General features: G+C 41.1%; 1 protein-coding gene across 1 annotated transcript in view; it reads left to right on the top strand.

Moving 5' to 3' along the window:
- Nucleotides 1-12423, top strand: part of ADAMTS16 (ADAM metallopeptidase with thrombospondin type 1 motif 16) — a 148402-nt gene that overhangs the window by 121807 nt on the left and 14172 nt on the right. The window contains exons 19-20 of the mRNA XM_038770410.1: nt 9806-10007; nt 11711-11905. Coding sequence (XP_038626338.1) covers nt 9806-10007; nt 11711-11905 — 397 coding nt within the window. The remainder of the gene's footprint in view (nt 1-9805; nt 10008-11710; nt 11906-12423) is intronic.

The raw sequence follows: 12423 nt of genomic DNA, 5'->3' as shown, positions 1-12423 counted from the left end.
CTGTAACAGAATGTGAAATTCCCCATTAAGTCATCAATATGCACTGAAAATTAGAAATAGGTGTGAATTTTTTCTACTTGATCTTTAGGATTCATTTTATATCCTGCACTCTGAGAGGTGGATTTAACCTGAGCACATTACCAATGGGAAGTGTAGTTTTATAAAGAATAAGCAACACACATAGATCAAATTGAATTTTGAAACTCTTGAAAGACACTCAAATTTCTCTCAGAACTGCCCATAATTGGCTCTCCTGAGAGACTGGAGAAGACATTTCAGATGCTAGCACTTTTCAACTTGCATAATGACTAGCTGAAAGGATTATGAAAATAGTGCCTCCTTAAGCAGGTATTTTGACATTGATCTATATTAAATTATTTAGGCATCTTCCAAACAGTGCACAGAGAATACCAAACTACAGCAGAACAAAGCGTACTCATTTTATTATTTCTATTATCATTACTATTGTATTTGTTAAGCACTTACTGTGTGTCAAGCACTGTCCTAAACTCTGGGGTTGATACAAATTAACAGGTCAGACGTACTCTCTCTCCCACGTGAGACTTGCAGTCTAAGTAGTTCAGTTGCATATTGATTTTTCTCCCCCTCACCATTTTTACAGTTCTCAAGCAATGTTAAGATGCACATTGCTGCCTGAATTTCTTGTCAGGCTGCAATTTATCTAGGCCCCTTGAATCCAATCAAATTAAGAAATAATTTGATAAAAGCCGGGAAGGAGATCTGATTTTTTTTTTCAGCTGTAAAGTGCCATTAAGCCATCTTCGCTGAAAGGTGAGTAGTAGGCGGAGGATCTCTTTAGACATTGGAAAAAGGCCAGCATTCTTGGATTCACCAGGCCCAAACACACCTAGGTGGGAGGTGGACTGTATCTCTGATGATCTTGCATCTGCCCCAGTGCTTAGCCCATAGTAAGTGGTCGGAGCAGGGAGAGAAATCTTTATATGGCCCTGTATGACTACGATATAATCTCTGAATTGTGGGGCTGGCAAGAATAAAACCACCATGGAAGTATAAATAAGAAAGTATTGAAAGTATTTTCCTATAATCATCTTATATATCTTTATATATGAGGCTATTGCTTTTTCTCTCTCTTTCTCTGAAACGGATGAATACTCTAATACATGTTTCTATCAGTCATGCGTTTCATTTTGTCCCTTAAGGTTTGCAATCTGGATGTTTCTCTAGACCCGCAAGTTCTACCATGTGGTTTTCTTTACTTCAAGTATCTCACACAATGGGGCAGTTTGTCATTTTTCCTTGATCTGTTTCTGTTTTACTTCAAAATGAGAATGAAGCTCTGAGACATCTATTTGGTAGAAAAATAATATGTCAAGTTTACAGATATCACTTCCAGGGTTAAGCATTTGCATTCAGCCTTGTAATCCATGAACCCAATTAGGAGTTTGATGGTGAATCTAAATGTGCCTTTCGGCATTGCAACAATGTCATTGTGCTATTGAAAATGGATTGAATTTGTAGTATTGTTTTCAAAGGCAATGTCTACCAACTCATTGCTTTAAAAAGCAGCACTTTTGTTTAGCTCCTGTAGACATGTCCAAAGCAACACCACTGCAGGCTCCTAAAAGATCTGGTTCTACTAACTTCTTCAGGCAATCCCCCACTTGCCACAGCAGGCAGAGTGTCTAAAGGGAAGCCCAAGAGGCGGAGGGTTTATGTTACCAATGTGCTTTCCCAATAGTTGAGTGGAGCAGAGATGTTGAAAAAGAGTAGGTAGGTGACAGCAACTGCCTTGGATCTTCTCCCAAGCAAGAGCCTTTTGAATTACATAGAAAGGCTTTGCCGTTTTGTTAGCGGTCTTTGTATTTTGGGCCATTTAGTATTTCGTTGAAACTTAAAGTGCTCATTCCTCTCCAGTTTCATAGCCTGGGGGAGGTATCTTGGGTTCTGGGAGGGTCATGCCAGGAATGAAAATCTCGCCTGAACCCGAGTCAGGATGTGAGGAGATGAGCTCATGGTCATTTTTCCTCCTTAATGGAACAAGAGAGGAAAATAAAGTCAAGAGAGTTCTCTTCTTCCCCTCTTTTCTCTTCATTTCACTCATTCTTACTGAGGCATTCAGATGTAGAAATTCCAAATCCCTTTTTTCTGAAGTCCAGCCTCTGTCTTCTTTTAGAGTTCTTGGAAAAAATGCCACTGAAAAAAGTTATCATCTTTATTTTTCTGATGATGTAGATTGTTAAGAAAGAAAGAAAGAAATGCCATTACGATTTGACTAGAATCGTACTCTTACTCTTATATTTTTATTTCCCCAGCCAGGGGGTTCATGGTGGCTGATGTTATTTTTTAGCGATAAAATGACTAGATGACCCACTGTTTCCTAGCATTTGGTCAAGATGATTCTTAACTATGCAACATTCCATCCAGTGCCCAGTTAGGCAGGGACTCGACAGTCTGATACCTCTGGGATTGGTGGCTCCAACTTCTCTGGGCTCAAAGTGCTTAATCCCAGCAATGGCATCATCACTGCATTTTCAGAATCATTCCCAATATGAAATGATCTGAATGCTGGAGTCCTGCCATTTAACAAAAAAGCATCTTTAATTCTACATGATTTGATGTTAATCACTTGCCCAGCTAGATCATTTGAAGTTATGGAGACATTTTCATTGCTTATATACTTTCGTAAGATATCCATCTAAATAAAGAGAATGGTGAGATAACTAGGGAAAATAGAGCTTTCTGTAGGGCACTTGTATTTTTCCAAAGGTTTTTAACATTACCAATCTCATTTTATCCTCGCTGTGAAGCAGAAGAGAGATATTATTATATCATCATGTTAGAGATAATTGCATTAGGCAGAGAGACTTGCTCAATGTTACATAAAAGATCAGTAGCAGAACAGGTCTCCCGATTCTCAAACCTGCCACTAAACCAAGCTAAATCCCAGAAGCTGGCCTTAGAGGTAATTTTGTAATAGTTGGAGCAATACGAATGAACATCCTCCTGACTCTCTAGTGTAAACATTCTTTCTCAAGTTAAATGAGGGGTCTTCTCCCTAATTTCTTTGTTTAATTGATATATCTCCTATTTTTTAATGAAAAAAGAAATGTCAAGGATGTAAAAGAAAACGATTGTTTATGTCATATTTAGGTTTTGGGGTACAGTGTGTTTGCAGATGGTCATTATAGGCTTAGCCTGTAGTAATGCCATTCTGGGACAAGACAATTGCCGTGCATTTAGTTTCCTGCCCCGTTCCTCCCCCCATTAATGAGAAATGGGGTGAATAATGTTTTCACAGTGGTGCTGATTAGCGAATGGGCCGAAGAAACATTGATAAAAATGTAAAATGTCTTTGTGGTAACATTTCAGCAGCTCATAATTCCTTTCTTTACCTCCCATAGTAAAAGTATCCAACCCAGCTCTCCTCAACATATAATCTAATGTGTAAAACCTTGGGATGGGAAGAGAAAAATCAGTTTTTCTACTCTAGCACATTCACGGAGGACTCTTCCTCCTCTTGTGCATTTAAAATTTCCTTCGCCTTTTTCCTCACGAGAGTCTTTTTTCCCTGAGACAAATGTGGCAAAGGAACAAGGAAGGGTGATACTGGAAGGAGGACTGCTGTTTCTGCAAGGAGTTTTCAAGCTGTTCCTTAGTGTCATTTCCTCCCTATTCCCTATGATTAACAGTTTGGATTGTCAGCAAAATGTCCAGTATTCCCAGCTTGGTTTTCGCCACCTCTACAGCTGAGGCAAATTGGTAGGATTTACCCAGTTCACTGGGACCTGTGGGAAGTTTGCTTGGCAAATCCTGAAGATTTGCAGTGTGTGGTCCCAGATGTTATATTTATAAGGGTCATACTGGGCTTTTAGGGGAACAGAATAAAAGCCCCATCTGCTCTAGTGCATTAGTGTGCAAATAGAAAATCAGGTGATTGTTATTCTATTAGGGCAAAGGGCATCAGAGCAACAGACAAGATCCTCCTGTCTTTAAGCTTGTGAAATGGAAATGAGGGCACCTCAGAGAGTGCCAGAGCTTAAGGTCCTCTTAATGCCTGTGGGTTTTGCTTTCATCTCTTCCAAGCTGAGATTTTTTGTTGTTGTTGAAGCTAATGGAAAGGAGGCTATCTCAATGCTGCTAAGAGAAATCTTGGGAGAATGGTTTGTGCAGAGACAGAGGAGTCATAAGACCATTTAGAATAGTGAGGTGGGTTTCTGAATTCAACTTATGGCTCACGTGATTGCATGTTCTCCATCCTTTCCCCTGTAAATATGTGTGCTAAATTATGTGGCACCTTTTAAAGATAAGCTCTGATGACAGCTCTGGAACAGGCTGATCAGCTAAAAATAATATCTCATCCCCAAATACTGGGAATTCTCACTTCATCTGACTTCTGGCGGGTCATAAAATTAACTGCCGTGACTTTTTGTTCCCGATCAGCATTTGATGCTGCATGGTTTTTTTAACTGTAGAGAAGAGGAACTTGAATTTGAAGATTAGAATAATAAAAATAATAAAATAAAATGCCATAGCTCATCAACAGGAGTGCTTGTTAAGCGCTTACTATGTACCAAGCAATGTAATAAGCACTGAGGTAGATACAAGATAATCAGGGGCTCACAGTCAAGGAAGGGAGAACAAGTATTGACTCTCCTTTTTACATATGAGGTAATCAATGCACAAAAACTTAAGTGACTTGCCATGGTCACACAGCAGACAAGTAGTGGAATCGGAATTAGAAACCAGGTCTAGTTCTACCAGGCCCAGGCTCTACCCATTAGGCCATACTGCTTCTCATGCTCACTTCATTACTGTAGGCTTAATCCAGTGAGTCCCTTTGAAGGTTTCAGGGTAATAAAGGGACTGTGAAACTGAAAGACCAGAAGTGTTGCTGGGCAGGGTTTTTGGTTCAGGGCCTTGTGGTCCAGGTTTAGATTTCCTTCTTTCTTCACTTCAGGCCACTGCTCTTTGCCGACTAGCTGCTGGCTACAAACTCCTATTTCATTGCTGAGGAGAGAAGGGGCTATGGGGTCAGGCAGTAAATCTGGGAAAGGGGACTTGGTGTCAGGAAGTGAACCCCTCTTTTCTGGTAAGCCCTCATTTCCTCTTCTCCCACTCCCTTCTGCATCACCCTTGCCCCTAGGCCTTTTATCCCCCCATCCTTCAACCCCTCTGCACTTTTGTACATATCTGTAATTCATTTATATTAATGTCTGTATCCCGCTCTGAGCTTTAGGGCTCACTGTGGGCAGAAAACTTACCTACCAATTCTGTTATGTTATACTCTCCCAAGTGCAAAGTTCAGTTCCCTGCACACAGTAAGCATTAAATATCATCGATTGATTGATTGAATCTGGAGAAGAGGCTGTGGAATCAAGTAGTGAGTCTGAAGAAGAGGCTGTTTGAGCAGAAAGCTAGTCCATACCGTAGGGAAAAGTGTGACTGTGAATATTTTGCAGGTTGATTTTCAATGATTTTTTTCATTTGTTTGTCAACATACTTGCTCATTTCTGGGACTTGATCTCTTTAGTTTTGTGCTAACTAGGGCCCAGTCCATTGTCACGTGCATCTGGATGCTCTTTAGATGTCATGTGAGAATCTAGAGATTTAATAAGAATATCCTAGTGGAGAGGAAAATAAGTAAAAGAAAGCTTAAAATGATATTCCCAAAGACCCCGAGTAAACAAGTGATGTGTTTGGGTTAGAAAGCAGACACCAAAAACCACTGCTTAGCACATCAGTTTATGTGAGTTTTTATTGCCTTTCTGTTTCTAGTTTTTTTTCTGCGCAAGGAACAAATGTATCATTCCAGTGTCTTACGAAATTTAATTTAAGCACTTATGTACATAACAATGTATTCTATAACTTCCCCAATCTATAAGGTATTTTAATCAGTCAAAGGTATTTATTAAAGCAAGCACTGTATTTACCATTTGGGAAAATACAGTACAATAGAATTGGTAGACATGACCCCTGCCTACACAGAATTGAGGGTCTACAGAAGGAGACAGACATTAAAATAGATGATAGATTGGGGAAGTCATAAAGCACATGGAGATGTGCGTAAGTACTAAGTGCTAAAACTATTTTAATGTCTTCCCTCAAAGATGGTAAACTTCTTATGGGCAGGGATCAAGTCTACTAACTCTAATGTATTGTATTTTCCCAAATGCATGCAGTAAGCACTCAATAAATACCACGATTAATCAATTGATTACTTCTCTTCACATTAGACCATTTAGGGGAGACCAGTCGTCAGCACAGGTACAGACCTTTTGTTGTGGGATTGTGGGCAAGACTCGATCTACAATCATTTTAATTTATTCATCAATCGTATTTACTGAGCACTTACTGCGTGCAGAGCACTGTACTAAGTGCTTGGGAAGTACAAGTTGGCAACATATAGAGATGGTCCCTACCCAACAATGGGCTCACAGTGTAGAAGAGGGAGACAGACAACAAAACAAAACATGTTTTTAATGTTTGACCCCTGGTGCGGGCAAATCACCCTCCTGTACAGTAAGGAAGAGATCTGCACCCCAGAAAAGATTTACAATCATGAAAATCACTAAGAACATTTTTAGGATTTAAAGGGAATGAATAATTTCTTATCAATAAGTTATGAAGATAAATGGTTTCCGTTCTTTGCAAATGTTTTCTGTTCTTTGCAAATACAAAATTGGCCCTAGTTTGTGTACCTGTGCACTACACTGAGGTCCAAATGAGTATCAAAAGGCAGAAATATGCCTGAAGAAGCAAAAGCCAATTTTAACTGTAGGTCTGTGCATTAAAACCAACCTTCCCTTGAAGTCAGATTGAGTATTTAGACTGGCAAGAGAGGCTCGCATTGAGTTTCAGAAATCCTTGCTGTTTTGTTCACGGTCTCTCATATCCTTTCAGCTCTTTCCTCACTGCCTCATGTCTTAGTGATGTTACATCATAGGGCACAATGCAACACCAGCCTGCAGTAGTAAAACAACCACACTGCAAATCATGTTTTAAATTAACGATATTTTAATTAATATGTTACTTGGTCTCCATCCAATTTCCTTTAGGCCCTCCGTGTGTGGACAGATCTGTGCTGATCATTTCCCCTCTTTTGGCGTTCATTCCAGATGTAAAGAACAGAGACCTTCAGGCCCCAGTTTCTTTCTAGGAATTCAGTTATGTATGGTGTCTGTAACTAAGGAGATAGGGAATATTTTGAGACATCTGGTTTCAGCCCAGCATTCCTAAATCTTTGAAAATTTCACTGTCATGGTGCTGGCAATATTGTGGTAGAATATGGAGGCTGTCACTACTCCCCTGTGAAATTAAAGCATCAAATGACCCTGTTCTGCATTTGATTTTAACCATAGTCTGCTTTCACAGGCCCTCCAACAGTCTCTTCAGTTGTTTTAGTTTCAAATGCCTTCATCCTTGCAAAAGCAGCAAAAAGGCCAGTTTTGGGGGGTTTTAGAAATCTTCACTCCTTCAAAGTTGTCCCTTGGCTATCTTGGAAAAAAAAATTGATATAACCAAATAGCCATCTGCTGCCAATATACGTAAGTAAAATGTACCTTTGTAAGGAGCTACCATTTGAATGTGATAGTTCTAAAAGGAGAAAGAAAATTTTCTACTGAATGAGATGCTGTAATTCCCCTCTTAATGAGCGAACCAGTGAGGGAAAAGTAGTCTTCATTTTTGCCTTCAGATCATAACCTTCAGAGAGTTTGCTCTTTAAGATTCCATCCACAGGGCAGTAATCTGTGCCGGTCACAGCTTCTCGTCGGGTTTACGCAGCTCAAACGCCAGTGTAGAAACTTTGCATCCTGAAAGGAAACCACACAGCTACTCGGGTGGTTAGAGCCAAACCATTCTGGACAGTAAAAAAGAATGAAAATGGTAATTAGCTGACCTAAGCAACAATTGGTGAATATTGATAAGATGGAACATTGAAAAGGAAACAAACATGTTGGGAAGTGTGGCTCTTAAAGCTCTCAGGCAGAGGGAGCAGCAGTGTGTGGGTGGGTGGGGTTTGGGAGTGGAAAAGGGGGCTTCTATTAACAGAAATATATTAGCCGTGAATGGTACAATCCCCTTGCAGCAGAATTTTGTACCGTGACTACAACCTGACACTTGCAACCCCTGCCTGGTATACTCAAAGAAGCAATCCAAACGGGAGCCAGGGCTGCAGTTGGTGTGCTACCGTATGCCTCCAGCTTTCAGTAATTACCACCGCCTGGACCAAATGGAAGCGACAGAAATATAAGATGTTAAGGGGCAAGATCGCATGTTGACTTTGACTGTTTCATGAGCTGAAATCGAGCAGTATCCCCACGGCTCGGCCCGTGACATAGAACAGACACTCTGAGTTTACAGCTCCAGTATGAATGGGTTTTCTTCAGGAGAAAGATTTCTTAATGATGTGCAGCCAAGAGAGGAAGGGAAGAGGATGGATCAACACAGTTGGAATGGCTTAAGACAGTGGAGACAGAAGGACTTAACAAGATGGTGTGAAAAGCCTTGAAGCTGCCAAGATGTCTGTTGCAACCCCTGGATGGACGCACCAATTATAATTTATAAGCCTGAAGGAATGAGAGAGCAAATGTAGAAATGAAAGAGAAAGTCAAAGCCACCATAAATGTGGAGGAACAGGGAGAGAGAGACATTTCAGTAGTTTAAAAATCAGAGTGCTTGTTATGGGACTGGCTTACATGATAAGAATGTAGAGTTAATATTTTTAAAATTGTAGTTAAATTTTTAGTAGCCTGGCTATGGTGATGCTGGAAAACTGAAACCTTTCCACAATTGAAATGGGAGAAAATTCATAAAGATTGTTTTTCTCTTTTGGGTACAAAAGTTCATATCACAGCCCTTCCTTAATTTTATTGGAAACCTAATGGAATCTGCCCAGGTAATACAGTTAGTATACATTATTTCATGACCATATAGGAAAAGATGGACTTAAAAATACACTGTGGTTTCTGTTTTACATCGATGACACATACGAAATCCTTTTTTTTCTTCATTACTCTCCAGTTCTTTCACAGAAGATAGAAACTGGAAAAAATGAGATGTTTAGGATTCTTCCATAGGGTTATGGGTAAGGTTTGTATTTGTGCTTGGTTCCTTGGCGAGGCAATGAGGTTATCAACTCAGAAACCATGAATTCTCTTTTGGGCCATGCTAGGAATGTGCTCTGTGGTTTGAACCTCTGTTTTCTTGGATGGAAAATCCTTTTCTGCAAGGTGCTCAAACTCACCTTGGAGAATCCAGTTTGCCCACCTGGCAAACAATAATAATAATAATAATAATAATAATAATAGTATTTGTTAAGTGCTTACTAGACTTAGGAGATTTTCAGAAGACTTAGGTTCTGGTCCCAACCCTGCTGTTAACCTGCTGTGTGACCTTGGGTGAGTCACTTTCCGCATATGTAGAATGGAGATGATACCTGCTCTTCCTCCCTCTTCAACTGTGAGCTCCTTTGAAGACCAAGACATGTCTGATCTAATTGCCTTATGTCTACCCCAGCACATAGCACAATGCTATTCGCATAGTGTACGCTTAATAAATACGATAATGTGGATATTTTTAATAACGATGATGCCTTCCCTTTCTCCCACTTTCATCGTTACAAAGAGGGAATCATAGAAGGGCCCATGGAAGGGGCCTGGTCGTCAATAAATACAACACAGTCAGCTTGTTGTAGAGTTGCAGTGGTGAATCCTGAAAAGCGTGTATCCTTTTATTTTTTTAAAGGTGAATGCTAAAACCAGTGAACCGGCCACTTGGCAATAAGAAGAAGGAATGATCTTGCCTTGTCTCTGTCCTCTCGTAGCTGGTCAGTGGGTAACTGGAGCATCTGTAGCCGGACCTGCGGCCTGGGGGAACAGTTCAGACTCATCCACTGCGTGCAGAGAATTCACTACAAGCCCGAGCCTGTCTCCGCCTCCCTCTGCTCACTTCCCATCCCAGCCAGCCGTCAGACCTGCAATCCCCATAGCTGCCCACCTGCATGGAGTTTAGGGTCCTGGTCAGAGGTGAGTTTACTGGAGTTCAAGCTGAAGGGAAATACGTATGTGCCGACTTCTTTTCACTGTTTTATGAGAAGCAGCATGGCCCAGTGGAAAGAGGGCGGGCCTGGGATTCAGAGAACCTGGGTGCTAATCTCAGTCCTGCCATATACCTGCTTGGTGACCTTGGGCTAGTGACTTAACTTCTCTGTGCCTCCGTTCCCTCATCTGCAAAAGTGGAGATTCAATCCCTGATCTCCCTTCTACTTGGACTGAGAGTAGATTGTTTGTTGCTATTTGTTTGTTGTTTGATGATTGTTGCTATTACTATTATTATTTGAATACTGGTCTGAGAACTCACCTTGGCTCATTTGGTTGCTCCTATCTTAAGGCTCTAAGACGAGCTTAGTAATACATTGAAGGTTCATCAGCACTTGATTCCTCACGTTCTTGTATTGATAAGTGCTTAATAAATGCCATCATCATTATTATTATTGGTAACTTGCCCATTTTGGCACCTCAGCAATAGTTGAGATTTTTTAATCATAATAATTGTGGTTTTTGTTATGCACTTACTGTGGGACAACCAGTGTACTAAGCTCTGGGGTAGATAGTAAATAATCAGGTCCCACGTGGGGCTCACAGGCTAAGTAGGAGAGAGAACAGGTTTGAATCCCCATTTTGCAGATTAGGGAACTGAGGCCAGAGAAGGTAAGAGATGTACCCAAGATCACAAAGCAGACAAGTGGAAGAGCCAGGATTAGAACCCATATCCTCTGTCTCTCAGGCCCATGCTCTTCCCACCAGTCTAAAGGGGAGGGACAACAGGTACTTAATCCTAAATTTCCAGGTGAGGAAATTGAGGCACAGAAAAATCAAGTGAATTGCCCAAGGTCACACATCAGGCAAATGGCATAGGCGGGATTTGAACCCAGGTCCCCTGACTCCTCTTCTCAAGGACAGCTCCCCAGAGTAGCACAGTCACTCAGTGGCCTCTGCATGACCTTCAGCCCCCAGTATTGAGTTGGCATCACCACCACCATCACTTTAAAAGAATATTTCTTGTGCCTCCTGCAGATAACACTCAAAAGACACAATAAATAGTAGTAGTACTGTTGGATGATTAAAAGCAGAACATTGCAAGCATTGACAACGGCCTTTTCAAGAGACGTATCAGGCAATGAATTTCTGTTGTTTCAGCTTCCCCATCTGCAAAAATACAATAATGGTGAATATGTAACAAAGCCAAGTAATACCAGATGCCTCCTCACCTTGCAGAACCATGAGTGCAAAATAATGGCTAGTAAGAGGTGAACTGGAATGTAAGCTCCTGGGGACTGCCTCTCTTACTAGCCAATATTGCTTTGCAGAACCCAAGTGACAAGGAATGTTTAAAGATTGAGCCAAACTCTTCAGTAGTTCTCAGGGGTCTGTATGTTCAGGTACTTTGCATGGGGAAAAGTGGCTGAAAAGTAGATCGGAGCGGTGATTTTTATGTGTTTACACTACAGTGCTCTCTAAAATATGGGCGATTTCAGCCCATCATCAGGTGATGATAATGATTGTCCTTTCAGGAGTAAGAGACCATTTAGTGTGCTGGAAGAGGTGATTTTCAAAACACCCCAGAAGCTTGATGGAATCAAAGCACGAACCTCTTTTAAATGCTTCTTTCTCTGTGTACTATGAAAATACGCACGGGGATCCCTCACTCCTTCGCTCTCCTTTTTCAGTGTTCACGAACATGTGGCAAAGGGTGGAAAAAAAGAATGGTTGTCTGCAAGGGTACCAATCCCTCAGCCCGGGCCCAGATTCTGCCTGACAGTGCCTGCATCACAGAACTGAAGCCCAAAACTCAAGAAGCTTGTGTCCTCAGGCGCTGCCATAAGCCCAAGAAGTTACAGTGGTTCGTGTCTGCCTGGTCAGAGGTAAGGACCCGGGACTCTCATAAGATAGAAAGGATTTGAAGGATGATAGGAGTCTGGGTTAAACCAGTCTACTCTTTACAAAAGTTGAGCACTGACTCACAAAGCTCAGCTTTTCCTCTTGTGAGTTTTAAAAGTACTGCATTCTGCTCGGTCATTTTTCAATTCATGATAAAAATTGATTCTACAAAGTCTCCAAATCAGTTTTCAAATCTTCTGAAAACTCCTACTTTGCCAAGCCCTTTCTACTCCTCCCCAAGAATCTTCCCACCACCCGTCCCAGCTTAATTGTCCTTAATAAGAATTAAGGTGCTGAAACCATATTCAATATTATTATTAATAATATTGAGGGTGAGTGTTGCAATTTTGAATGCACCCTCCTGTCCACCCTGGGTTGGCTGGGTTATTTAGCACCCTAGGGTTCCTGCTACTCATAAGCAAGATGGACAGGAGAAATGTGCTTAGACTCCAATGAAGCAAAACCACAAACCGTGCCCTGTGGCAGTGGATAGTCGAAAGTG

Source organism: Tachyglossus aculeatus, chromosome X3, assembly GCF_015852505.1.
Source record: "Tachyglossus aculeatus isolate mTacAcu1 chromosome X3, mTacAcu1.pri, whole genome shotgun sequence".
NCBI lineage: Eukaryota > Metazoa > Chordata > Mammalia > Monotremata > Tachyglossidae > Tachyglossus > Tachyglossus aculeatus.
This window is presented reverse-complemented; position numbering and strand designations above follow the sequence as displayed.